Below are 27100 nucleotides of genomic sequence, written 5' to 3'. Positions count from 1 at the left end.
GGTCCCATTGTTTTCACCCGAAACACAGTATATAGGTAGGTACTCCTGCTCATGAAAGTGCCGAAGAAATTACCAAGTATGAAGTAGTTTTCACTACAAGAAATAAGCCTATTTCCGACGGACATCTTCTGACAGACATGAATTTCCGCCGGAAATCCCATAAATTCCGACGGATTTCCTACGGAATAAAAATCCGTCGGAATTTATGGGCTTTCCGACGGAAATAAAATCCCTCCGAAATTTTCGACGGAATATTCCGTCGGAATATAATTAAATAATAAAAAAAACCCTTAAATCTCCCAAAAAAAACCCTAAAAAAACCCGGATTCCCCCCTCCCCTTGCATTTCTCATTTCTCTCTCCTCTCCTCTTCTCTCCGCCTCTCTTCTCCTTCTCTCTCCTCTCTTCTCCTTCTTCTTTTCCGTTTCTCTTTCCTTTCTCCATCACCTTTCTCCTTCTTTTCTTTCTTTTCTATTTCCTTTCTCCTTCTTCTCTTTCCTCTTCACTTTCGTTCTCTGTTTCTTCTTGGTTTTTTTTTCCTCGATTTTCAACAACAAATTGCTATGGGTTTTTGGATTTTCGTCAACAAGCGAATAATTATGGTGTTTATGATCAAATTCGACCATGAAAACTCTAGATCTAGAGTTTTCATGGTCGAATTTGACCTTTAAAGCCCAAATTCGACATTTTTCGATGGAATTGAAGGTATGTCTTCGTTTTCGGTGTATTAATTTGGTTTGATTTTCTTTTTTAGATCTAGTTTGCAAAATTTTTTTATTTAGTTTTTTTTTTTTCTGTTTTTTGTTTCTTACTTTTTCGGATTTTTATTTTTTATTTTTAATTGTGGATGGTGGTAGTGTGTGGGTGGTTGTTTAGTTTTTTTTTTTTTTCTTTTTTTTATTTCTCATTTTTTGGATTTATTTTTTGTGTTTTAATTTTTTTTTACGTGGTGGAGGGTGGGTACGGTGTTAGGTGGGGTAGGGTGGTGAAGGGTGGGTACGGTGTTAGGTGGGGTGGGGTGGTGGTGGGTGGGTTGGGTGGTAGATCTGGATTGGGTGGGTTTGGGTTGGGTGGTAGATCTGGATTGGGTGGGTTTGGGTTGGGTGGGGGATCTGGTGGTGGGTTAGGGTTTAGTGGTGGTCGTGGTGGGTTAGGGGGTGGCTAATGGGGTTATAGTGGTGGGGTGGGTTGGGGTTACGGTGGTACGTTTGGTGGGTGGGGGTGGTGGGTTAGGGGGTGGCGGTGGGGTGGGTTGGGGTGGTGAGCAAGGGTGTGGGTAGTGGTGGATCTGGGTGGGGCAGTTTTTTTTATTGACTTTTCCGACGGAAATTTCCGTCGGAATACACCTCTTCCGACGGAAATTTCCATCGGAAAATTGCGACGGAATTTCAATTAAAAAGTCAAAAAAGGCACCGACAGAAGTAGATCCGTCGGAAATTCCGTCGAAAACAAGCCTTCCGATGGAAATTCCGTCGAAAAAGGTCGAATTTCCTACAAAGAGTTTTGCGACAGACAGATTCCGACGGAATTTTGTCGGAAGACCATTTTCCGACGGAATTTCCGATGTTTCCGACGGATTTTTTCCGTCGGAATCAAGCTGTTTTCTTGTAGTGTTTGTTGAGTATTTGAACTCCAAATGAGAGAGCGGGTTGAAAGCAATAGGAACATCAAGACATGTGCAACTACATCCTATTTTTCCGATAAGAAACAATGCTTTTACAAGTAGTAGAAACTTCTCTAATTGAATATGATAGCTAGCCACATATGTGAAAAGGGCATTTATCAATATATGAACTAGTATATCCAAGTAGCAATTGCGTAACAAGTCCTTGAAGAGTGATAATCAAGAGCTCAGAAAATCACCTGTGCATGAGATAAATAGTTGATACATGTTGTGAGCATCAGAGCACCAAATCCAGCATATACAACAGGCACTCCAGGGTCAGTCTGAAAAGACATGTGGATTAGCCAAGGGGAAGCTAAATGAGGTAATAAGAATTGACAAATCTGGAAGATCTCCTAGAACTTACTTTTAGTTCAAGGCATGTACTTCCTATGGCATCTAGAATTTCAATTTTTATCCCATCAATGTCAATTGGAAGTTTCGAGTTTGGTCATCGAACCCCCACAAATTTTCCATCTTGATCATACAAGACAATAGAGCTCGTGGGGATTGTAGGTCACGAGCAAGCATCGATCTGCATAAACAAATAATATGAAACTTTTCCACAGATAAATGTAGGAATTTGGCAAGGGCTAGCATATTTATACAATTATAATAGCAGAAAACAATGTACTCCAGAAAAGATTAATTTTTGCAACTTTGCAAGAAATGCAAAAAACACATAGAAAGCTAGAATACTACACTTTCAACAAATTAAATTGACCTAATACTTGTTACACTATAAACAGAAATGATTAATAGAAATTTTAAGAATAGACAAAAAGTACTCACATTCCCTTGACATTCTGAGAGTCATCATTCCCAACAGGCTGAAAAGTTCCATAAAGTCTTTTGTCACCATTCAACTTCAAATGAGCCATAGCCAAATTAAAAGGTCCTTCATCATCCTTGAGAATCTGCAAAGCAAAAGAGGCCCCAATCTGTTTGAGAGATTTTAATTCCTCCGCACCACACCCACCACCGCACCCACGAAACCACCACCGCAACCCCTATCCATCTCCAATTCCCCCAAAATTCCACAAACAGCCTCGAGAAATCAAGAAACCCTTAATTTCTTCCAATTAACCTCAATTGGCAAAAATCACTCAAACATAGAACAAATTCACGAGTAAATCCATTAAAAATCAATCCAATAACACATGAATAACACAGCCAGATTCGACAACCCTAAAACAACAACAACAAAATCAACCAACAATTCATCAATCGCAACGAAGATCAAAATTAAGAACAGGAAAAAAAAAAAACCAAAATCAAAACCAAAAGGAAGCGAAATCGAAGCAAACCAGGAGCAACAGGTCGTTCAAGGTCGATTTCTTCAGTAGAAACCATAGTTTGACGAGCGCCGATTTCTTCATGAACAGCATCACCGAAGTTAGGCCAAGAACGACGTTTAATCTAGGTCTTCATCTTCGTCTACTTCCCAATTCTTGTTGATTAGGGTTTGTTTGAGGAGAGAGAGGCAGATGAGAGAGGAGGAGAGATCGAGGAAAGAGAAATTAAGAAAGAAGACAGAAAGAGAAATTAAAGAAAGAAGATAAAAATGGCCGTTTATTTTTTATTTTTTATTTTTTTTAACAATAGCTTTCGAACCGAACCGGTGCGATTAACTCATTTTTCGCACCGGTTTGGTTAGAACCGGTGCGAAAAGTCTTCCCCTCAATCCCGCCTATTTTTTTCGCACCAATTTTTTAAAAACCGGTGCGCATTTTGCGGTGCCTATTTCATTTTTTCTACTAGTGTTCTGTTGATTAACCAAACAAATTTTATTTTTGTGTAAAACGCTTTACAATCATATAATACGACCACTTTTGTGATTAAGCATGCGAGTATGTGACGCTATCCAACTTTTCTTTTTCCTTGGCCAACCCTTCGACAAAGTGATTTTATGATGGTAAGACAGTTTTTATTATCAAAGTCTATACCCTGTCTTATTAACATGTTTCCCTTAATTAGCTTTCAGCTTTTTTCAGCTTCTATCTAATAACGGTATAGGCGAGGTTAAACTTTAAAAAAAAACAAATGTGCAATAATTATTGTAGATCAGGTGTAAAGTTACTCTAAAATGATCAAAGGTTAGCTATAAAATTTACCCTATGCGTTTCTAATTAATTTGCTCTCTATACAAGAAATTTAATGTAAAAACTGGTCTAGCTAGCTTATGTATAAATGTAGGGCCTGTTCTCTTCAGCTTAATTTCAGTTCAGTTTAGTTTAATTCAGCTCCAATCAGTTCAGTTCAGTTTAGTTTAATTCAGCTCCAATCAGTTCAGTTCAGTTCAGTTCAGTTTAGTTCTTGATTTCCTTCTCTCATAAACAGTTCAGTTCAGTTCAGTTCAGCTCCAATCAGTTCAGTTCAGCTCAGCTCAGCTCAGTTCAGTTCAGTTCAGTTCAGTTCAGCTCCAATCAGTTCAGTTCAGCTCAGCTCAGTTCAGTTCAGTTCAGCTCAGCTCAATTCAGTAAATCCTAACAGGCCCGTAGGCATGTATAAAATTCTTAATAAATCCTTTCTCTTAAAAATTAATTACTAATGTGAAAATCATAATAGGTTAAAAATTTATCGATTATAAAGTATTCTAGCTAAACCGAATGTTGTACAGTGAAATTATTGTACTTCTATTATTGCACCAAAAATTTTTGATAAGCGAGATGAAATACGGTAAATTTATGTATAACAGAATGTGAATGAAAATGAATGACATTAAAAACTAAGATTCTGCCTGCCGTAGAGCAATTAGCATGCCAAATTTAATTGTGTGATGGAAAAAACAAAAAAAAAGTAAAAAATATTCTTACATTTGCATGTTCATGAATCTAATGCTCTAATTTGCCATTAGCACGCCTAGTTGTGCAATAAGAAAATAATAAATACAAAGTTATACCAATGCATTTATGTCAGGAGTCAACATTTACTTCATTGTCCATGGCGGTCATGGTATCAGTTGACTCCGTTGTTCTGTTGTTCATGCCTGTACCTCGGACAAACAACTAATATGTAACAATTAACCTTAAGTTATTTTTAGTGATTTTCTTACTATATAATATCAAATTAATTAAAAGTATTATTATTATTATAAAATATAGGTAATGTTAAAATATGTCTTGAATCTATTAACTCTCTACGAACGACTATCATGAAGGTCTCGCTGCCCGCCTGCTTGGTAAGCGAGTCGGGCCGGTCAAGGGCGACATGCCCCGAATTAGGGTATTGAGGACACCATGTGGCCATTAATAGGGGTTTGCAGGGCCACGCCTCCGGAACTTAAGGTATTTATTGTGGGCTGCTAGTTTTTTATTTATTTATTTTTGAATTTTTAGGCCTTCGGCCTTTTCCCCTTTTTTTTGGAGTAACTCCATTAGGGTTTAATTAGTCATTATTATATAATCTAAATTCCCTCCGTTTTTTAAGTGCATCAATTTGATCGACACTTCAATGATTATGTTATTTAGCACGTAATGAATTAATTGTTGAGCTAGTTCAATTGGACTGGTAATCAAAAACATGTCGTCAATGATTATGTCATACAGTAGTAATTGGACATTTTACTTAAGTTCAATTGTTGACCAATGTCCCCAAACCTAGCAAAAATGTCCACCAACGTAGCACACGACTCATTTGTAACCTAAAAAAAAAAAACATAGCATAGCCTAGTAATTGAAAACATGTCAATGATTATGTTATCTAGCACGTAATACACTAAAAGGTGATAAAACCCATTCAAGTAGTTTGAACTTTATTGTTGGTCCTTGGATTGTAGCCTAATTACTGTGTAATTAAACAAATGGTTGTATGAGTTCAACTTTATACTAGTATATCATTCGTAATAATATACGTACATGTTAGAAGATCATTCATTTCGAATATGTAAAATGATGAACCTCAAATAAAAAAGGTAACCAATTTTATAGCTTTCGTGCTACTTGATTGTACTTATTATATTTTTTTGATGTGCTTTCAAAGCGAAATTACTCCTGTTTTTTGCTTACTTGATCCGATATTGATACTGATCAATGCCTTGATGGTCATGGATAATAACATCTTTAGCGATAGTTAAAGGACGAACGATGAGGTCTTGGCCTGCCTTGATCATCCTAATTGGGACCTTGATCTCCCCATGTCCTGTTGTCTTTGCTTTTGCCTGCTGGACAATCTGGAAAAGAAGAAATGCTCGGATTTTCTCTCAAAAAAAAACAATCCTCTCCTTGATGCTCTCAAGTCAATTAAGTGGCTCTCTTCAGAGTTTCATTATGCCCAAACTGTGGCCATCCCAAATAATCCTCTATCTAAGCTCTCTCATCCCTTCCATAAATCTCAAATCCAGATTAGAGTAGATGCAGCACCCAAACTCACTAGCAGTGGGAATGGGTAATTCTCTGTTTCTCATTGTGAGAAACAAGTTTTGTTTCTCATGGGGTATGTGTCAAGATCTGAGACTCCCACTCATAACACATACGCGGTCTCCACCAGTGAAAAACATCACATTATTTTCCAAAATGTCATTATGAGAAACAAAAATGTTTCTCATAATGAGAAAGTGGAGCTCCCTCGGAATGAATAGCTGCCATCTGCTACACTTCTTCTTAGGAGTGGCAAGGGGGTTTTGTAATGAAACTAAAAATGGAAAATGCAAATTTTGCAGAGTATCTTGCTATTTTAGTAGCAGAAGCTTGGGCTAATGTAAAACATTGGGAAGATGTCACCATAATTACTAACTCTAGAACTGTTGTAAATGGCATTCTTGGCACCCAAAAGATTAGAGATAAATATTTTAACATGTCTAATGCTTGCAGAGAATTAATATAAGGGAGCGGGTGAAGAGTGTTCAATGTCTCCCAAGAGAGACAGTCCTGCAACCTCATCTCATGGCACACCAAGCTGGTCTGGTGCCTGAAGGAAGTGAAGTCCACTGGAATTTAGCTGCAAATCCCATCATTGATTGTAATAGTACTAGTATGAGTAGACTTGTAGACTTAATATTTTATCCTTATTTGTTAATCGCTCCTAATTATTCTATATGACACTTCATGTATTATGACTTTTGACCTCTCTGATGAGGCCTAATTAATTTATTAAACCTCTTTGAACAACAACAAAAAAAAAAAAAAAAAAAAAAAAAAAAAAAAAAAAAAAAAAAAAGATGTACGAGAGGGCCGTTTGTGCTTAGGTGTTGCTACATCAACACTTCACGCGGAAGTACCAGCATGGAAAAAAGCAAGGTATTTGAACTTATTCATTTTTTTTGGAAGTTTACTAATTTACAGTGCATTCGTTGGATTGTAGTCTAAGCTAGCCTTTACGTTGTAGTACATGCACAATTTTATATGGAAATAATGAGTACTAAATTGGTTATTATGTTTGATTTTATCAATAACAACAACCAAATAATTTGATGAGATTGACTACACAACCACAACATCTACGTTGCAAGATCAGATCACCTAACCATATACAAGTACAAAAATATCATATCCCATTTTTTTGTTCAACTTTATTCCTGTTCTTGTTGATTACTTCACCATATATACGGAGTATTTGCAAATTATTGCCATATGCTAAGGTTACTTCTACCAATTGTGCAACTATGGACGATGTACCTTACCTTTTAAATGAGTGATTATTAATTAACGTGACACCTTAAGTTTTCAACCACAATCTTTAATCTTACTCCCTCCATTTCAACTTATTTGCTCAAATGCGTTATTTTTAATTTGGTTAACGAGGAAATTGCATCCTATTTACTAAGCTAATGAGTTCCTTTTTCTAGCTAAACTTCTTTCCTTTTGTGCCAGCGGAAGTTATCATTATAATCTAAACCTTAGTATTAATGAGAAGGCCATGCATGCAAGATGCAATTAATGAACTTAGTGAATGGTAGGAAATGTTGAAATTATAATTAGAGAGATGAGAGAGAGGGGAGAAAGATGAACTTTTATGTATACAATCCATTAAAAACTAAATACATAGCAACATAAATGTTGATAAGTATATTAGGTGACTCGTACTTCGTAGCTTTGTCCGCCCGATCGGGCGGACATTGCCCGGTCTGACCGGGCGGAAGAAGAAGAGGTGCCTGGCAAATTCGTTGAAGAAGCTGCTCTCGCGCCCGACCGGGCGAGCCTTCGCCCGACCGGGCGAGCCTTCGCCCGATCGGGCAGACCTTGCCCGGTCTGACCGGGCGGTGGGGGTTGGATACGTTGAAGCATTCGTATGGAGTTTTCTTCTCGCGCCCGATCGGGCAGACCTTGCCCGGTCTGACCGGGCGGAGAAGGAAAAATGCGGAGACGCGGATTTTACGATTTAAAGTTATCTTTTATGTTATCTTTTTGCCCAAGTATCTTTTATTTTAGGGATTAATATAAAACCTCCCTAATATTAGTATTAGGGTTAAGAGAGACAGAGTGAAAGCCGTTCTTGAGAAATACAAGAATCATCTTTGTAATCTTTGCAGTTTATAGTGAAATCATTCGATCTCGGTGCCCGTGGACGTAGCTATCACATCGATAGTGAACCACGTAAATTCTTGGTGTTGTTCTTATTGTTTGCATTGAATTTCTTTATTGTTTTCTTGTTTGTTTTCGACCTTTGCTTCCGCTGTCGCACAACAATTGGTATCAAGAGCTCAGGTTCAATCCTTGGAGAGTTTCTTGAAGATAACAATGGCAGGAGATTCAACAATAAGAATTGAGAAGTTTACCGGGAAAAATAGTTTCGGGCTATGGCAAATTAAGATGAAGGCTCTGTTAAAACAACAGCAGATATGGCGTCCGTTGGCTCCAAAGAGTACTACTTCGGAGTCAGGAGACGGACCGACTGACTCGCAGTTAGAAGTTATGGAAGAGAAGGCACACTCTACCATATTACTTAGTCTTGATGATCAAATCATCACGGAGGTTGCTGATCAGGAAACGGCGGCTGGATTGTGGCTGAAGCTGGAGTCATTGTATATGACTAAGTCGTTGACCAACAAATTATTACTGAAACAGCGGTTGTTTAGCCTCCGGATGCAGTCAGGTACTTCCTTACGGGAACATCTAGAAAAACTTAACTCTATTTTGCTTGATTTACGTAATTTAGATGTTAAAATTGATGATGAGGATGCTGCGTTGATTTTACTTGTATCTCTACCGTCTAGCTTTGAGAATTTTGTAGAGTCTTTTGTTGTTGGTAAGGATTCTATAACCTTAGAAGAAGTGAAGGCAGCACTTCATACTAGGGAACTCAGAATGAAAGCTACGAGTGATAATGGGGATAATGGTAGTGGGTTATTTGTTAAGTCCGGAAAGTCTAAAAAGAATAAGGGGTTTAACAAGGGGAACAATGCTGGGTCGGGTGCTGGAAACGGCAAGGATGGATCTAGTAAAACTACTACTAAAACATGTTATTACTGTAAAGAACCGGGTCACTTTAGGAATAATTGTCCGGTGAGGAAAAACAAGTCCCAGGCTGCTGTAGTTGAAGAGAAACCGAATGAGAGCTATAATTCAGAGGAAGATTTAGCATTAGTCAGTTCTGCTAGGTCTGATGATTTATCTGATAACTGGGTTCTAGATTCGGGGTGTTCGTTCCATATGTGTCCACGTCGAGATTGGTTTGATACATATGAACCTCGCAATGGGGGTATGGTTATAGTCGGTAACAATGCTCCATGTAAGGTCACAGGTATTGGTTCCATGAGGTTGAGGACTGTTGATGGGCGGAGGTTAACTTTGACTAATGTACGGCATGTTCCTGCTTTAGGAAAGAATCTGATTTCATTGGGTACCCTGGATGAATTGGGGTACAATGGTGTGTTTTCAGATGGGGAGTTGTGTATTTTCAGAGGTTCTGAGTTGGTACTTAAGGGTATCAAAAGGAACACCCTCTATGTTTTTGAGGGTGTTACACTGCCTAGTTCTGCGGTTTGCGCATCTGTATCTCACCAGGAGATGACTAAGATTTGGCACATGAGGCTTGGTCATATGGGGGAGAAGGGGATGCAGCTATTGTCCAAGAGGGGTCTTCTATCCGGGGTCAAGGTTGCCAACCTTGAATTTTGTGAGCATTGTGTGTTTGGTAAGAAACACAGGTCAAAGTTCAGCAAGGGTGCTCACATTACTGATGCAGTGCTCGATTACATCCATTCAGATTGCTGGGGTCCATCTAGAGTTGAAGGTATGGGAGGTTACCACTATTTTGTGTCATTTGTTGATGACAAGTCCCGATACACATGGCTTAGGTTGCTTAAGTCAAAGGATGAGGCCTTCAAAGTTTTCAAGCAATGGAAAGCTTTGGTGGAAAATCGACAAGGAAGGAAGATCAAGAAGCTACGAACGGACAATGGGCTAGAGTTTTGCAAAGACGAGTTTAATCAGTTCTGTGCAGATGAGGGTATAGGTCGGCATCATACTGTCAGGAAGACACCACAGCAGAACGGTGTAGCAGAACGGGTTAATCAGACACTGCTAGAGAGAGTTCGATGCATGCTCTCTAATGCAGGGCTTGGGAGGAGGTACTGGAGTGAAGCTGTGTTAACAGCTTGTTATGTCATTAATAGGGGTCCTCATTCTGGAATTGATTCCAAAATTCCGTTTGAGATCTGGAGTGGTAAGCTGCCTAATTTTTCGAATTTGAAGATTTTTGGTTGTGTTGCTTATTATCATGTTATTGAGGGTAAGCTGGATCCACGAGCCAAGAAGGGGTGTTTTGTTGGGTACGGGGATGGTGTGAAGGGGTTTAGAATTTTTTCACCTTCGGAGGGTCGGGTCATTCTTAGTAGGGATGTTACTTTCGATGAAAACACCATGTATTCAATTAAAAATGCAGAGATTTCAGATTTGAGAAGGGAAGGAGACAATTTATTACAGACAGATGGGGTACTTGAGGTACATCAGTCTACCATTGCTGATTTACCTCGGGTACAATATATTGATGATGATGCTGATGTTCCAGTGCCGGGTACTCCTGAACCTGAGATTACTCCTACTCATTCTAACTCTGGGGATGAGGTGGAGCAATCTAATCAGGGGTCATCTAGTCAACCTGACACCATTCTTGAGATGCCTAAACGAGTTATCAAGAAGCCTGTTAGATTGATTGAAGAGATGGAGGGAAGAAATTGCTGTGTTGATGCGATGACAGGTTATGCATTGAGTGTAGCTGATGATGTAGAGTCATTTGAACCTGCCACATATAAACAAGCAATTAGTTGTAGTGAGTCTGCGCAATGGCTTGCCGCAATGGGTGAAGAGATGCAGTCTCTTTACAAGAACAGAGTGTGGGAACTGGTAAAGGTACCGGAAGGGAGGAAGCTTGTGGGTTGTAAATGGATTTACAAGAAGAAAGAAGGGTTGTCGGAAACTGAGCAAATACGTTTTAAGGCTAGGCTAGTTGCTAAGGGGTTCAGTCAGGTAGAAGGGGTTGACTTTGTTGAGATATTCTCACCTGTGGTTCGACATACTTCTATCCGTGTGTTATTGTCAATTGTAGCACATTTTGATCTTGAGCTGGAGCAGTTGGATGTTAAAACGGCTTTCCTTCATGGCGATTTGGAGGAGGAGATTCTGATGAAGCAGCCCGAAGGATTCGAAGTTCCTGGAAAGGAACACTATGCCTGCAGATTGCTAAAGTCATTGTATGGACTTAAGCAATCCCCCCGACAGTGGTACAAAAGGTTTGATTCTTTTATGGTTTCACAAGGTTTTGACAGGAATTCATATGATTGCTGTGTGTATCATAGTAAGCTGGATAATGGTTCCATGATTTATCTTTTGTTATATGTTGATGACATGTTGGTTGCCACAAAGAATAAATCTGATATTGCTAGATTAAAGGAGATGCTTAACTCGGAGTTTGACATGAAAGACTTGGGTGCAGCTAGGAAGATTTTGGGTATGGAGATCTACAGGGATCGGGCTAGAGGTAAGCTTTTCTTGACTCAGAAAAGCTACATTGAAAAGATTCTGTCTCGTTTTGGGATGGAAAAATCGAAGCCTATAAGTACGCCAACTACTGTTAGTTGTAAGTTGTCTTTGTCTATGTCACCTCAATCAGAGGAGGAGTTGTCTTATATGTCTAGAGTTCCATATGCAAACGCGGTTGGTTGTTTGATGTATGCTATGGTCTGTACTAGGCCGGATATTGCGCATGCTGTTAGTGTTGTAAGCAGGTTTATGGCTCGACCTGGGAGGGAACACTGGCAAGGGGTGAAAAGGATTTTTCGCTACCTGAGAGGGACAGCTGATATTGGTCTTGTGTACGGGAATGGTAAGGAATGCTTGGTCACTGGGTACAGTGATTCTGATTATGCAGCTGATGTGGATACCAGGAGGTCTGTGACTGGTTATGTGTTCACTTTGGGTGGTTCTGTGGTTAGTTGGAAGTCTACATTGCAGTCATCAGTTACGTTGTCAACTACTGAAGCTGAGTATATGGCTCTAACTTCTGCAGCTAAGGAGTCTATTTGGCTCAAAGGCCTAGTAGGTGAACTGGGTATTGCACAGGATTTTGCTACAGTGTATTGTGATAGTCTAAGTGCGATTTGCTTAGCTAAAGATCAAGTACACCATGATCGGACGAAGCACATTGATGTCAGGTATCATTTCTTGCGTACTGACAAGAGGATTAAGGTGAAGAAGATTGGGACTGCTGACAACCCGGCTGATTTCTTCACTAAGCCTGTTCCGTTTAGCAAGTTTAAACATTGCTTAGACTTGCTAAATATTGATTACTACGTGATGTAGTAGGCCCTGAGGGGCGAAGTTGGGGAGCTCCTGGTGTAGGTGTGTTGGCATTAAGGTGGAGCTTGCCCGGGGCTTGTGATGCAGGTGGAGCATTATGAGTTGTTATACTTGGAGACGAGTATGTGATGGGTCTTGGTTGAAGACTTATCGGATGTATGGCTTATGCATGAGTCCTGCATCGGGTTTGGCTTGAGATGTTTTTTCACTATGTCTTGATGGGGTCGTTTGCTGACTACGAGTTCTCGTCAAGGTGGAGATTGTTGATAAGTATATTAGGTGACTCGTACTTCGTAGCTTTGTCCGCCGATCGGGCGGACATTGCCCGGTCTGACCGGGCGGAAGAAGAAGAGGTGCCTGGCAAATTCGTTGAAGAAGCTGCTCTCGCGCCCGACCGGGCGAGCCTTCGCCCGACCGGGCGAGCCTTCGCCCGATCGGGCAGACCTTGCCCGGTCTGACCGGGCGGTGGGGGTTGGATACGTTGAAGCATTCGTATGGAGTTTTCTTCTCGCGCCCGATCGGGCAGACCTTGCCCGGTCTGACCGGGCGGAGAAGGAAAAATGCGGAGACGCGGATTTTACGATTTAAAGTTATCTTTTATGTTATCTTTTTGCCCAAGTATCTTTTATTTTAGGGATTAATATAAAACCTCCCTAATATTAGTATTAGGGTTAAGAGAGACAGAGTGAAAGCCGTTCTTGAGAAATACAAGAATCATCTTTGTAATCTTTGCAGTTTATAGTGAAATCATTCGATCTCGGTGCCCGTGGACGTAGCTATCACATCGATAGTGAACCACGTAAATTCTTGGTGTTGTTCTTATTGTTTGCATTGAATTTCTTTATTGTTTTCTTGTTTGTTTTCGACCTTTGCTTCCGCTGTCGCACAACAATAAATATAGTGCAAAAACCAAGCTAAGCTTGGTCTAGTAGGAAAGATTGCACCTTCCAACCTTGAGGTTGGGGGTTTCAATCCCCACTAGAGGCACTTTGAGGGTGGGGGATCTCTTACCCTTCCCTCTCACTCTCAAAGTGTCTGATCCGCAAATACCGGACGAAAAAAAAACCATGAGGGTTGAGGTTCGGTCAGATCCTAGGATCCAAAAAAAAAAGGTGCAAAATTAAGCTAAAAAATAAGGAACATGATCCCACGTGATCATATATTATTTGGTCATGCTAACATAGTAACATTAACCCACTACTCTTAAGACTCCACTAACACAAACTAATCACTTAGTAATATCCCCCCCTCTCCCGTTCTCCTCTTAAAAAAAAAAATAAATAAATAAAAAAAATTCCCTTAGTAGAGCATATTTTAGTAGAGCTATTACTAACAATTTGAAGCAAATATTCGAACATGATAACTTTTTTTCCTATTTTATAGCTTTAGTTGGTAGTTTTACTCTACTATAAATTATGTAGTGTACTACATGTTAAGGTTTAGAGATCCATAAGAATATTATTATTGTTTCATTCTCTCTATATTTTTTACATTTATTAATTCAACAATAAAAAGCTAGGAAACTATTGAAGTATTTTAATTTATATCACTGGTGGATTGAATATAGTTAGGAGGGCATTTTTGGGGTACTAAGAAATAGAAATATAGTGAATGATAGGGTTTTAAGATTTTTCCTAAAAAAAAAAAAAAAAAAAAAAGTGTTAAGATTATTTCCTTATCACAACGATACATTATTTGAAACCCTTATTATCTCCAATGATGCTTTAGAAAATACTTATTTTTTTATAACATTTTCCAATGGTTTGGTATTTTTGTCAGTGGTAGCGAGCAACGTGCCCTATACTTGGTAGCTTACAACTTCTCCCTCGGACCAACAATGACTATGCCAACAACGAGATTTATACCGTACTAATATAAGAAGAAAGATGATATATATATCTATACACTAGTGTAGGAGAGAAATCATGTCTAAATAACAACGAACGAAATATGAATAAATTTGGTTGAAAAAAACATCCATAGCTACCACTAGCCATGGTTGGTGTTTAAAAGTCATCAGGAGTTCACGACAAGATGATCTGAATATGCCTAAGGGGGTGTTTGGTTAGTGTTTTTTTTGGATTGGAAACGAATTTGATTAAACCGATACCGTTACCGTATATTTGGATTGAAGGCATGATAACAATTATCATTACTTATGGGTAATAGTTACCCCTCATTTGTTACCTCTCAAAAACTTGGGGTAACAAATACCCTTACCCTCCTCTAAACAAATACCCTTTGCATGGTTAAACCAAACAAATGAAAAGGTAATAGCTAAATGATTCCTTTCCCCCCTCTTATTTGTTTCCTTTTTACTCCGTTTCCATTTTTCGAACCAAACACCCCCTAAATGCCTTTGCTTGATATTAGCGCGCTATGGTGAAGCTAATAAACAAAACTGTGGATAATTAATTAAAGGATGTAAATCAAAGCCCTATATGGCTATATATGAAACCAAACGTATATATTGTAAGAATTTATAGTGGTCGATTGAAATATGAATACCATAATGTTTTTAAAATGAAGATGATCATATTATTTTATGATTAAAATATTATGGTAGACTATAAAAACATCCTATGTATTGTAAGAAATTTGTTTACCGTCTGATATTAAACCGAAAAATGAAAATTGAAATAGAAATGTGCAACTTGGCGAGACTAGGCTTCACCACTATTTCTATATAACAAACAGGCGAGACTAGGCTACAATCCACATGATAATCTCAAATAAGTTAAATATCAAATTTACGTAATACACTTGTTTCGTTATCTTTTGTTATCAAACTTACTCTTTGGATAATGTTAACTTGTTATTACAAAAAAGGCTAATTAAATCCTCTAATAAGATGTTTCTAAATTTGATTATTTTTTATTTTTGTAGGATACTTCCATGTATGTTAAGCAAATTATTCATATATATTGGGTGCCAATTGTTACCAAGAGATTTGTGAATGAACGTGAATACACACACAAAAGTAGTCAAGCCATCTTAGCACCTTTGTTTGATCAACCTAATAATCTCTAGATTCAAGATGAATAGTCTAGCAATTTTTTTTCATCTTCTTTGTTTCAGCCTCGTTTACTCATGCTAGTACTATCGAAGTCGATTTTTGTATTGCAAACCGTAGTCTCCCTAGGTCGCCCCAAGGATATCCATGTAAGGATCCTACTAAAGTCACTACTGATGACTTTGTTTTCACTGGGTTTCGTGGTGAAAAATCTACTGAAAATATATTTGGTAACAATATAACTTTAGCATTTGTAGATGAATTCCCCGCCATAAATGGTCTAGGTCTTTCCATGGCAAGGTTAGACTTGGCCGTGGGTGGAGTTGTCCCTGTCCATTCTCACCGAACATCAGAAATTATTGTTGTCATAAATGGGACAATTATAGCAGGCATAATCGACACAAACAACACTGCATATTATAAAAGATTAGAGGCTGGCGATGTCATGATCTTTCCACAATTCTTACTTCACTTCCAGATCAATGTTGGTAAAACTCGAGCTCTTGCATTTGTTGCCTTGAATGGCGCAAACCCAGGTATACAAACCACTTCCACCTCCTTATTCGGTGGCAATTTACCTGCTGAAATAGCGTCGAAGATCACCCTCATAAGTCCCGAGGAAGTAATACGCTTGAAGAAGATATTTGGTGGAATTAGCCCGGCTTCATACATCGCTTAGAGTCTTTGAAATTTAAGTGCATGGCATGCATCACCAACAATATCTACTACCATGTTTCGTTTATATGGATGTCAACTTATACATATATATGATATTTTGGAATTTGGTTGCAAAGTATATATTTGCAATACAGCAATAATACATATTGTATAATAAGACTAATTAATGAATAAAAGTATATGATATTCTGTTTTCCGGCGGCTTTTAAGTAATTTACCATTGATTTTGCCCATCGGTAAACGGCTCATCTCTTGTAGAGGCACTACGAAGCGCACCCGTAAATCCCTACAAAATAAATAATTTTGTTTCTTTTTCAATTTTGATGTTGCAACATTAACGTTTTTGAGATTCATGCTTAGAACCACAATTTTATAGAAAAAATTACGTAAATAATCAATGTAATTAATATTTGATAACCTCCTTCCTTATTAAACTTCTTACACGTCCACAGATCCACTACACTAGTAATACTAGAAGTCTACAAATACGTTTTTCCAGAAATTTAGCTAAATTTTTTTAACAGAATTAACTAGCTTAGGGAAGTTATTGTCTCACGTAAGATTGCATTTTGATCTTTTTATTTAATAAAAAAAAATATTATATGTAGCTAACTATTAAATTATTAATAACATGGAAGTTTTTATTTATTTATTTATTTATTTTAATAAAACAAATCTATAGTTGATAAAGAACTTTCAACAAATAAACAATTTATAAAATTTCTATCAACAAATATAAAATATTAAAAATGTTTAAACTACTATCATTTTGAAAATAAACTTTTAAATTTCGTTAAAATAAAGAAAATAAACTTTTAAATAATGTATATATATAGAAAATTTCTTACAAAATCAATCTTGTTATTAAAAATTTAGAAAGTGAGACATGATTATAGTCTATTGATTTGCCAATTGATTTTATTAAATTTTACCTATTATAGTCTTTGAATTAATAATTAAATAATATAATCTTAGTATTATTCGTGTGCATGCACCGGATCTAAACAATTCCTTAGGAAAAATTCAAAAGAAATACAAGTGTGTAAAACAAAAGTGATGGAACTAAAAAAACTGTGAAGTAATAATAGGGTAAAACACATGTAGGCCAAAATTTATTTGAGTTGATTTTGATATAGTATAAAACATATTCCTAAGCTGATGGTTGAAGCTCAGGACTATACTTTATACTCTATCACTTCCCCTCACATATTCTTACATGCATCCTTGTGTAGCTGTTCTAGTTGCAACAGCATGAAACACAGCCCAAATGCAGCCCACTAAACACAGCTATAACATTCTTCCCGCGTTTTTGCTTTCCTTTTTTAAATTTTTTGTTTCCTTTTTTCAAATATTCTCTCTTCAATTTTCTTTCCTATAATAATTTTGATCCAAATTTTCATCATAATTTTCTTCTCCTCTGTTTTTTCTCCTTCGTTCTTCATTTTCTCTCTTCTCTGTTTTTTTTTTCTCTTTTGTTTCACTTTTTCGATTGAATTTGTTGGTTACAACATGAAATTAGTTGTTATTCCCGAAGAGATCATCAATGCAGGTTAGTGTTTTGTTTGTTTGATTTGTAATTAGGTTTTTTTTTTAGGTTAGCTTCAATTGTATTTGTATTTTGTTTAATTTCTATGAATAGAATTTCATTTGATTTTTGGTTAGCTTCCATCAATTTGATCTATGTATGAATTTCAATTTATTATGTGGTGATTTTGTAATTAATTACAATTGATTAGGTTTGTGAACATGTAATTCATATAAATTGAATTTTATCAGATTTTCTGACCAACTCAATAAAATCATCCATAAATTCCTCCTATAGAATGAACATATAGAACAAATATTATGAACATAAGGTATTTAATTATGAATATAAGAAAATTGAAGAAATAAAAAATAAAATGATTATGAAGCATACGCATTATAAATATTAAAATATGAACATATGCATTGGTTTCCTGAAAGTGAAAATAAGCATTTCAGAAAGTGAACATATGCATAAAAAAATATGAACACATGCATTTCAAAAAGTTTTGACCAACTCAATAAAATCATCCATAAATTCCTCCTGCGGAATGAACATACAGAACAAATATTATGATCATAAGGTATTTAATTATGAACACAAGAAAATTGAAGAAATAAAAAAAATAAAATGATTATGAAACATACGTATTATAAGTATTAGAAACATGAACATATGCATTGGTTTCCTGAAAGTGAACATAAGCATTTCAAAAAGTGAACATATGCATTTCAGAAAGTGAATATATGCATAAACAGACTTCATGAAAAAATTTCATGAACATTTATACTTAAAAAAAAATTTCATATGCATAAACTAGTGTATCATCTAAATCAAGAACAACCTGCAATGCTTATAATGAATAGCCATTGTTACAAGGAGTCGGAGAGATCATGAAGTAGAAATTGAATGATGTCAATGAAGTAAAAAGTTGCAAAAATGTGCATGTCTGATGCATTAAATAGGGAAAGCCATTCAACTATTCAATACCTTACCTCAAACGACCAATTTTTCACTACACATTATACAATGAAATATGAGAACACATCAGTTAACAGAGTATAAGTAGTGGATGTCCATTGTATTCCTAGCTTTGATATTGAAAACATGCTAAATCTTAGATTTAATGCTCTTTGAACTATCTTTTTTTGGGAGAATCCGTTTGATTTTTAATCTCTTCTCGAATGTCCGTGGTTGTTTTTTCAGTTTTTTAGTGAGAGAAAATCATATAGAGGTGAGAGAATGAATTGTGTTTGATTGTTAGAGAAAGAAAATTAAAGAGAGGAGAAATAAATTTCAGAAATTTAAGTTTGGAAGTGACGGTTTTTGTTTTAAATTATATTTTTTTAAAAAAAACACCAGTTGAAAGTAACAGTTTTCTATAAATGTGTGTAGGTGGGCTGCGTTCTAACGTTATGTTTGATGTTGTGGGTGGGCTCGTTTTGGTTTGAGGCTTTTTTTAATAGGGCGCGTTTGAAATTGGGCTTGTCGGCCAGTGTTGCGGTTAGATAAAGTGCACAAGAGTATAGCTTAGACCTGAAAATTTTACCCTACACCCTAGTGTAGGGTGTGTTCCCTACACCCCCCCTATGCTACGTCGTTTTGTAGCTGGTATTGAGTTCTCATGTGCAGCTTCTTTCCTTTTGCGATTCTTTCCTTTTTTTTTTTTTTTTTTTTCCTTTTTTTCTTTTTTTCTTTTCTTCCTCTTTTTTCCTTTTTCCTTTGATTCTTATTATTCAATTTATGTATATATATGATTTTAAACCCTATTTTTTCTCTCTCTTCAATTGATCAACCAACCTCCATTTTTGATCTACATTTTTCTCTCGCTAATTCATCTTCTTCATTTGATTTTTTGAACGAATTCGTTAATTGTTACCGATCATCAATGGCGAATTCTGCATCTGGAGATTGCGTTGATTTTGATCGCGATTGCGAGCGTGTGTTTCCTTCTGGACTTCGTTTCGTTGATTCGTTTGTGCAACAATGTGAGTAATTGTGATCATAATTTTTCAATTTTTAATTATCCCTAATTTGTTCTGTTATAATGCTCTGTTAATTTGAACTTAATTGATGTATTATTATTCACTTTCGATTTTTGAATTTACTACTTTGATTACATTATGATGAACGTTTTTGGATTGTTGTACTTTGTATGAACATTTTGTTGCTTCATTTGTTGTTTCATTTGTTGTTTTCTCTGTGTTTTAGAATTGTGTGTTTTTGTCGTATATTTTGTAGATTATACTTTCAATTAATCGTTTATGTTTTCTTATTCATTGTTACTAATGTGTTTATGTTCAGTCTTAAAGTCATTTTTGATCATTTATTTTTACATTTTTATATCGATATTATGTGTAGTGGTAAATAATGAAAATATTGTTCAAAATATTATGTGCTGAAATTCTTTTTGCAATTGATCATGTGCTGTTTTGATATTGAACATTTTACTTATTTGTTATTGTTCATTCATGAAACTCTTTATGATCATTTATAATTGTATATTGTGCAGTGGAAAAAAATGATGATATTATGTATTTAGAAGCAGAACAGTCTGAATTAAAGGATAAAGAATTTAAATCTGAAGATGAAGCTTTCGAAGCGTATAATGAATATGCTTTTAGGAAAGGTTTTGGAATTCGAATTGGGAAGAGTAAGAGAAGAAGAGATGATTCTTTTTTGATGAAAAGATTTGTTTGTTGTAATGAGGGATTCAAAGATAATAAGTGTAAGAATAAAAGGATTTATGAGAAGTTGGATCATCGAACTGGTTGTTTAGCTTTTGTGCAGTTTCATATTGATCATTTAGGGGTCTATACATGTACAAGACATGAAATGGTTCATAATCATGCTATGATTCCTCCTGAAAAAAGGCATTTGATAAGGTCTCAAAGAGATGTGAATAAAGAGCAGCTTCTTTTCATTTCAACAATGAAATTGAGTGGAGTCAAAGTTACTGATTCTTTGAGGGTTCTAAAGAAGGAGGTTGGGGGATCTCCTAATCTTTGTTTTACTGCTTCTGATGCTTATAATGCATTGTCATCTGAAAAAGCTGCCCAAATTGAAGGATGTGATGGTAACCAATTGATTAAATATTTTGCCAAGAGACATGTGGATGAGACAGATTTTTATTATGATTTTGAACAAGATGATAGTGGTGCTTTAGTTAGTTTTTTTTTGGCGTGATGGTAGGATGATGAGAGATTATCATTACTTTGGAGATTTGTTGGTTTTTGATACAACTTATAGAACTAATAAATATGGAATGATATGTGCTCCATTTGTTGGGATGAACCATCATGGTAACAATGTCATGTTTGGTATGGGTTTTATTCTTAATGAGCGCACCGAGTCTTTTGATTGGTTGTTTGATACATTTTTGCACTCAATGGGGAGGAAAAGTCCCATTACAATTATGACTGATCAAGCACAAGCGATTGCAGCGGGTATAAGAAACATTTTTCCTTCAACTGTTCATCATCGTTTATGTGTATGGCATCTTGAACAAAATTCTAAGAAACACATTGGAGCATTGAGAGCTTTGGAAGGCTTTACAGATTTGTTTGGATATCTTTTGAAGTATTGTGAAACTCCTGCTGAATTTGAATATTTCTGGAAAAGGTAAATTATTGTTTTTTATATTTATTTTTTATTTTTATTATGTGATATATTTGATTATTATGTGATATATATATGAACATTTAGTGTTTTACATATGATCATACAATTTACTTTGTTATGTATGTTATCATAATATTATTAGTGTCCATATTGTTTATGATCATTATTCTTTACACAAATGTACATATTTTAATTTATATTTTGTTCATTTTTAAATTAATATATGATCATTTCTGTTATACAGGATGTGTGATAAATACAAATGTGAAAATGATGATTGGTTATGTGATTTGTATAAAATAAAGGAAATGTGGTGTCCTGCTTATTCTAAGAAGTATTGGTCTGGTGGTATATTGTCTTCTCAACGTAGTGAAACTACTAATAAGTCAGTTTCACAACGTCTTAATAAGACTCAAGGTTTATGTGATTTTTATCATGTTTTTCTTGATGTCATTTCTGAGTGGAGAAGTAAGGAAGGTGCAAGAGATTACAATACTCTGAGGGGTAATAGGCACCTAGCTTTTGCTAATATTGGTATATTAGTTCATGCAAGATCATTGTACACTATTCAAGCTTATGTTCTTTTTGAAGAGGAGTTCATTAGGGGGACAGCTTATGATCATGTTGATAATGGTTTGCGTTTTCCAGAATATTCATATCTTCTTTGGAGGCCTGGGAAGGATATAATTAAGCATGAAGTTGTTTTTAATAAGGAAACACATGCAATTTGTTGCACATGCATGTACTTTAGTGAGACTGGTTTACTTTGTTCTCATTCTCTTCGAGTATATCATTTGCATTGTGTGCGTAATATTCCACAAGAGTATATAATGAAACGATGGACAAAGGCTGCCATGTGTAGTCATGGTATTGAAGAACCTACTTTGAGGACAAATGTTGTGGCTACTAGTGTTTGGAGGTCACAAACAATCAGAAAGTTTGTTAAGTTGATAACAAGTTGTCAGAATTCTTTGAATGCAAGGGCAGAGGTTGAGTGTTATTTCAATCTGTTAAAAGAAAAGGTTGAGAGTGTATCAGGTGTAATTGACTTTAGTGAACCTGTTAAAGAGGTTGAAATTGTTGATCTTGAGATCAAGAATCCTCCAAAAGCTAGGCCTAAAGGTGAGAGGAATGTAAGGCCTAAGAGTACCTTGGAGAAGCAGTGTAACAAGGCAAAGGGTAATTTCAAGAGGAAAAAGTCTCTGTACACTCCTTACAAAAGGGGTATAGGGCAAGCAGTTGTACAGGTATATGATCATTTCATATTTTCAAATTGATCATTTCAGTTTTCGTAAATGATCATTTATGTTTTTTTTTTTAAATAGGAACTTGATGAGAACGGTTGTGCTGTTACTTATGCTAATTCTATTAGTGATCCCATTGAATTGATTGTTTTGAGCAATAAACGGGCTCAGGTAAATTCAAATGTGCCAAAAAAAACATTTTATTTATATTTTATTAATATTGATTTTTATAATTTAAAAATATAGGTCGGCTTAAAATCAGCTGTTGTAGAAGAAATTCCTTCTAGTTCTAAGGAATCAAATCATAGTATTTCCAATGATTTTGATCAGGTATATGAACATTTATGATCTATATTATAATTTTTTTTTATTTAATTTTTTATTTTTTATATTTTTTTTTGGTTTTTTTGTAGGCTACTGGTGAAAGCTCTCTTTCATCTATCATATCTATTGATGTTGATATTTCATCTATTGCTAAGGTTTTTTTTTTTCCATATTTGTTTGTATAAGTGTTTGTAACTGATCATATACTGGTTTATTAATGATCAATTTAATTTTTTTAAAGGCGAAGGATTTAAATCTTGAAGGTGTTTCTGCTGTTCAACCTTGTTCTAATTTTGGTGCAAATGAAGGTGCTTCTGGTGTTAAAACTTACTCTCAAATTAATCCAAGAGTTCCAATTCATACTAGTGCGTCAACAAAATCTCCTGTTGTTATTCAACCTACTGTTCCCAGGAATGTTCAAAATCAAACTCAGAATTGTTCAAACACCAATCCAGAAATGATCATATCCAACTCCAGGAATGTTCAATCAACAAATGTTCAAGTTATTTCTCCTACGGTTCAAATAAATGATCAAGGATTTCCTGTTCAGAATGTTCAAGTTACTCCTCCCACAGTTCAAAGAAATGATCAAGGTGCTCGTGTTCCAATTCTTCAATCAAGAAATGTTCAATTAGGTTCTAAAAAGATTTCTTCTAAATATGATAGGTTGTTAGCCTTTTTTGATACAAGTGTAGCTAAACGTTTGGCTAATAAAGATAAATAATTAGTATTCCAGAACTTTATAAACATTAGACTTTTTTGTAATGTTGATTTAATTACTATTTTGTAATTTTGAATTTTCGATCTATTATATAAAAAACTTTCATTCAAAGATTAAAATGAAATATCAATTACAATAATATTAAAATAAAATCCATAAGTCTACTTCTAAAAAAAAAAAATAGTCATATATAAGAAATGAACATATACATAGTTGTAAATGAACATTTGAAACTACAAAGTTGCAAATTTTCTAGCTTTCCTTCTATTTGCTCTTGATTCAGTGTTTTCTTCAAATAACATCAGTTCTGCTGTGTATTGGAGCCTTAGATTTCTAATTTGTTCCACCTGTTGAACAAAATGAATTGTCAAATTTTAATTAAACAATCTTTACTGTTTCATAAATGAATATTATATCTTAAATAATTGATCATTTATAACTCTTACATTGTTTGGTTTTAAATCACAAATCCAGCTCTCATTAGGATCAGCAGTGAAGGTTTCCATATGCTTCATAATGTAAACTCCACAGTTTGTATAGTCATTGTTGCTACGCCATTTCATCTTTTCCAAAACAACTGTGTAGTCTTCAATTCTTTTTGCATCTTGATATCCAAGGTGTTTCATGTACTCTGCCAATCCTTTTAACTGATAGAAAAAAGAGTAAAAATTGTTTAGAAGTTTGTATTGTGATGAAGACATGAACAATTAATAAAATATAATTGATCATGTAGTCAACTATAAATGAACATATTATCTCACCATCATTTTTGGTTGTTCTTCATATTTTGCTTGGACTGATACCTTTTTTGGTAGTTTTCTATTGTCAATTATATGAATTTTGTCTTCTATATGATTGACGCACAACAGAAAAAAATGTTGAGAAGTTGATACTGGGAAGAAGACCTGAACAAATTATATAATGTTATTGGACAATATATTGAAGGTAATTGAACATTTGTATTAAACAAGAATTAATACCTGTTTATATCCAACAATGCTGTCAATTTTATTCAACTTCAGTTCATTGTCAATTCTTTCTATGAAGGCATTAATTCTTGTCTTCATTGATGATCCTTCTTGACAAACTCTATTTGTGCACATAATGTGCTGTTGAAATACAAACAAACATATAGAAGTTAAATGAATTTTTAGCAATTATTTATCATAGGAAAATAGAATCAATAATATAAAAAAAGAAGAAAGACTAACATGAAGCACTGTTGAGAAATAAATCTTGTTTCTCGGCTTTTTATGATTAAGAAACCTTGCCCATCCATCTATGACACAATTTGTCACTTCAACATCATCTCCAAGAGTTTTCATTTCATTTCTATTGATGAGATTCAAGCCATCATAGTATAAGAGTGCACTGCATTATGAACATTTAATAATATGAATGTGAACATATTTTTATAAAAGATATTAAACCTTAAGTTTAATTAGTGTAAGTAATTACCTTTCATCTTTTCCACCAAGAGCAAAGTCTACTGCAATTTGGTTCATGGCTTTCTCATCTTTAAACAGATCCTTGTACTTGACCAAGTAAGGAGATCGGAAAGCAGGAGGAAGTGTTTTCTTTTCGCGTTTTGGTCTTGTTGTTCAATATAAAATATTGTTAAATTAAGAAAATTATGAGGAACATAAATGAACATTTGAGTGTATATAAATAAATTTGAAATTATACCTTTCAACCTTTTCCTTTTCAGTTTTTTTCTTCTTTTCTGCAATTGACTTTTTCTTATCATCATTCCTGGTCATATTACATAACACAAATGTACATTTAGGTATATGAAAATGTTCATTATTATTTTTGAACATTTACTTAATATAAATAATGTACCTTTTTGTGACTTTTGAGGATGAAGCAACAATCTTCTTGTTTTCACTGAAAAGTGAAACAATGTCAGTACATATTAATAAAATAAAAGCTTCTTATGTAACACCCTGAATCATTTTCAATTCATAAAATGAAAGATATTGATTTAACATAAACCTATTGATTTAACATAAACCACACATTCATATTACATATTCAACAAAATAATGTTCACACATACAATAGTTTGAGAAACACCAGTTTCAAGTTACAACACGATAGTAACATAAGTTAAATTGTTCCATCTAGATATTTTATCCTACACCATTACATAACCCTAATAGTAAGACATGTCTTCAGGATTTTACCCCTCCACTTTTTCATCATTTTTTGTTTTTTCAAAAACATCTTCCTTGTTTTGTTTTCCACCTCCAACTGTGTTTTTTGGATCATCACTTTTTTCACCACCATCTGACCTAGGGTCAGCATCAACCACTGAACCAGATCCTGCATCTAAGAAAAAATTTAATTAGATATAATATAATTTCTTTGTAAATGAACATTTGAGTATTTATAATTGAACATTATACCTGTTCTAGGCAATCCTTCATTATCTGACCTAGTGTCAGCATCAAGTTTTGAACCAGTTGCTGCGTCTAACAAAATAATACAATTAATAATGAATATTTCTTGTTTGTAAATGAACATTTTACACTTTTTAATTGAACATTATACCAGTTCTAGAAAATTCTTCAATTCTTTGTTCTGAAGCTGCTGAAGTTTTACCCACATCCTTTTCTCCAGCTGTATTATAAATCATCATTTTGGAGATACACTAAGTTAATAGTATTTACACATAATAATTAGAAATGAACATTTCTACTTAAGTTTATGTACATTATTATTAAATATATGAACATATTACCATTTGTTGAAATTATTGGTTGTTCAATTATATCACCAAGTGTTGAAAAGGTGGGCCCTGTTTCTGTTTAGGACAATTTAGACCACAAATTTAGAATTTTTCATATAAAAATTAGGATATATAGTCTCTTTTAGTTAGAATTTACCAATGGCTGGAGAAGGTGGAGTCAACCCCAAGCTGAAAGCTTTTCTGATGTCATATTCTTGTTCTTTTTCCTTTCCCTTTTTGGTTAATTTCTTCCCAGTCATTTGCTTCTCAGTTGTTTGCTTTTCAGACCCTTGCATCAGATTCTTCTCAGCTTGTGCAAGTGCATTTAGGAAATCCTCACTGCCAAAGAATTCTTCATCTTGGCTTAGAATTGATGGTTCCCTAGCTACCACCTTTCCTAAAACTTCATCAACTTTTTTTCACCAAGTCATTTCCAGGGAAGATATCCTTTGCCTTCACCAATTTTGAAGAAAGCTTTGACAGGTTTGAACAAGTTGTTTTTACCAGGGAAACAAAATCATCCATAAAAACCTATATGAATGAATATTAAAAATTATGCAGTTGAACATTTCAGATTATACAAATGAACATTTATGTTAACAAAAGTGATCATTTTATAACCTTAGGACTTTCTTCAACTTCTGCAGCAATCCTTGGTAGAATTTTCCCTCTCCCAAATCCCAATTCTAATTCAATCTTCAACCTCTCAAGAACCATGTCTCTATTCCATGCAGATATGATAGGAATTGTTCTTGGAGGCCTTTTGTCTAACCTCTGAACTCTATCAAAATAGAACAACTACAAGAAAAAAGAAAACATGGAACAGAACATAAACAATAAAAAAA

General features: G+C 35.0%; 5 protein-coding genes and 1 long non-coding RNA gene across 9 annotated transcripts; 3 read left to right on the top strand and 3 right to left on the bottom strand.

Annotated features, from left to right (window-relative positions):
- Window positions 1-1540: 1540 nt before the first annotated feature.
- Window positions 1541-2958, bottom strand: LOC110719794. Its single transcript, XR_002511165.1, has 3 exons — window positions 2455-2958; window positions 2030-2197; window positions 1541-1946 (listed from the first exon to the last, which is right to left on the bottom strand). It is a non-coding gene; the product is annotated as an uncharacterized LOC110719794 (long non-coding RNA).
- Window positions 2959-6300: 3342 nt separating this feature from the next.
- Window positions 6301-16090, top strand: LOC110719771 (germin-like protein). The gene is made up of 4 exons (XM_021898750.1): window positions 6301-6360; window positions 6474-6647; window positions 15285-15360; window positions 15477-16090. The coding sequence occupies exons 1-4, from the start codon at window positions 6301-6303 to the stop codon at window positions 16088-16090; spliced, it is 924 nt and encodes a 307-aa protein (XP_021754442.1).
- A 3042-nt stretch (window positions 16091-19132) lies between these two features.
- Window positions 19133-23550, top strand: LOC110719787 (protein FAR1-RELATED SEQUENCE 9-like). 4 transcript variants are annotated; one of them, XM_021898767.1, is made up of 7 exons: window positions 19133-19602; window positions 20127-21235; window positions 21480-22482; window positions 22561-22650; window positions 22726-22809; window positions 22893-22958; window positions 23045-23550. In XM_021898767.1, exons 2-7 carry the CDS (start codon window positions 20808-20810, stop codon window positions 23525-23527), a joined length of 2154 nt encoding a protein of 717 aa, XP_021754459.1. In that variant the 5' UTR covers window positions 19133-19602; window positions 20127-20807; the 3' UTR covers window positions 23528-23550. The 4 variants fall into 4 exon arrangements, with proteins under 4 accessions (XP_021754459.1, XP_021754461.1, XP_021754460.1 ...); XM_021898769.1 differs by lacking the exon at window positions 22561-22650; XM_021898768.1 differs by lacking the exon at window positions 22893-22958.
- Window positions 19503-20800, top strand: LOC110719770 (protein FAR1-RELATED SEQUENCE 5-like). The gene is made up of 2 exons (XM_021898749.1): window positions 19503-19602; window positions 20127-20800. Exons 1-2 carry the CDS (start codon window positions 19503-19505, stop codon window positions 20798-20800), a joined length of 774 nt encoding a protein of 257 aa, XP_021754441.1.
- Window positions 23551-23678: 128 nt separating the features above from the next.
- LOC110719790 lies at window positions 23679-25304 on the bottom strand. Its single transcript, XM_021898773.1, has 7 exons — window positions 25211-25304; window positions 24983-25117; window positions 24736-24895; window positions 24505-24633; window positions 24286-24429; window positions 23971-24171; window positions 23679-23871 (listed from the first exon to the last, which is right to left on the bottom strand). Exons 1-7 carry the CDS (start codon window positions 25282-25284, stop codon window positions 23758-23760), a joined length of 957 nt encoding a protein of 318 aa, XP_021754465.1. The 5' UTR covers window positions 25285-25304; the 3' UTR covers window positions 23679-23757.
- Window positions 25062-27094, bottom strand: LOC110719792. Its single transcript, XM_021898774.1, has 6 exons — window positions 26413-27094; window positions 26268-26330; window positions 26078-26146; window positions 25933-25998; window positions 25711-25855; window positions 25062-25411 (listed from the first exon to the last, which is right to left on the bottom strand). Exons 1-6 carry the CDS (start codon window positions 26549-26551, stop codon window positions 25345-25347), a joined length of 549 nt encoding a protein of 182 aa, XP_021754466.1. The 5' UTR covers window positions 26552-27094; the 3' UTR covers window positions 25062-25344.
- Window positions 27095-27100: the final 6 nt, after the last annotated feature.

The sequence above is a fragment of the Chenopodium quinoa genome, unplaced genomic scaffold (assembly GCF_001683475.1).
Source record: "Chenopodium quinoa cultivar QQ74 unplaced genomic scaffold, ASM168347v1, whole genome shotgun sequence".
Lineage (NCBI taxonomy): Eukaryota > Viridiplantae > Streptophyta > Magnoliopsida > Caryophyllales > Amaranthaceae > Chenopodium > Chenopodium quinoa.
The sequence above is the reverse complement of the archived record's forward strand: the minus strand, read 5'-3'. Positions and strand labels throughout refer to the sequence as shown.

What these genes read in the sequence shown, in the direction of transcription:
- LOC110719771 (XM_021898750.1), top strand. Translation starts at nt 6,301, where the DNA reads ATGGAAAATGCAAATTTTGCAGAGTATCTTGCTATTTTAGTAGCAGAA. An exon ending in TAGCAGAAGCTTGGGCTAAT is followed by an intron (nt 6,361 to 6,473) that starts GTAAAACATTGG and finishes TAATGCTTGCAG; the next exon opens with AGAATTAATATAAGGGAGCG. An exon ending in GTACTAGTATGAGTAGACTT is followed by an intron (nt 6,648 to 15,284) that starts GTAGACTTAATA and finishes TTATTTTTGTAG; the next exon opens with GATACTTCCATGTATGTTAA.
- LOC110719792 (XM_021898774.1), bottom strand. Translation starts at nt 26,551, where the DNA reads ATGCAAGGGTCTGAAAAGCAAACAACTGAGAAGCAAATGACTGGGAAG. An exon ending in TCCACCTTCTCCAGCCATTG is followed by an intron (nt 26,331 to 26,412) that starts GTAAATTCTAAC and finishes TGTCCTAAACAG; the next exon opens with AAACAGGGCCCACCTTTTCA. An exon ending in TGAAGAATTTTCTAGAACTG is followed by an intron (nt 25,999 to 26,077) that starts GTATAATGTTCA and finishes TTATTTTGTTAG; the next exon opens with ACGCAGCAACTGGTTCAAAA.
- LOC110719790 (XM_021898773.1), bottom strand. Translation starts at nt 25,284, where the DNA reads ATGACCAGGAATGATGATAAGAAAAAGTCAATTGCAGAAAAGAAGAAA. An exon ending in GAAAAGGAAAAGGTTGAAAG is followed by an intron (nt 25,118 to 25,210) that starts GTATAATTTCAA and finishes TTGAACAACAAG; the next exon opens with ACCAAAACGCGAAAAGAAAA. An exon ending in GCATTGTTGGATATAAACAG is followed by an intron (nt 24,430 to 24,504) that starts GTATTAATTCTT and finishes TAATTTGTTCAG; the next exon opens with GTCTTCTTCCCAGTATCAAC.
- LOC110719787 (XM_021898767.1), top strand. Translation starts at nt 20,808, where the DNA reads ATGATGAGAGATTATCATTACTTTGGAGATTTGTTGGTTTTTGATACA. An exon ending in TTTGAATATTTCTGGAAAAG is followed by an intron (nt 21,236 to 21,479) that starts GTAAATTATTGT and finishes TCTGTTATACAG; the next exon opens with GATGTGTGATAAATACAAAT. An exon ending in TTTCCAATGATTTTGATCAG is followed by an intron (nt 22,810 to 22,892) that starts GTATATGAACAT and finishes GTTTTTTTGTAG; the next exon opens with GCTACTGGTGAAAGCTCTCT.
- LOC110719770 (XM_021898749.1), top strand. Translation starts at nt 19,503, where the DNA reads ATGGCGAATTCTGCATCTGGAGATTGCGTTGATTTTGATCGCGATTGC. An exon ending in TGATTCGTTTGTGCAACAAT is followed by an intron (nt 19,603 to 20,126) that starts GTGAGTAATTGT and finishes TATATTGTGCAG; the next exon opens with TGGAAAAAAATGATGATATT.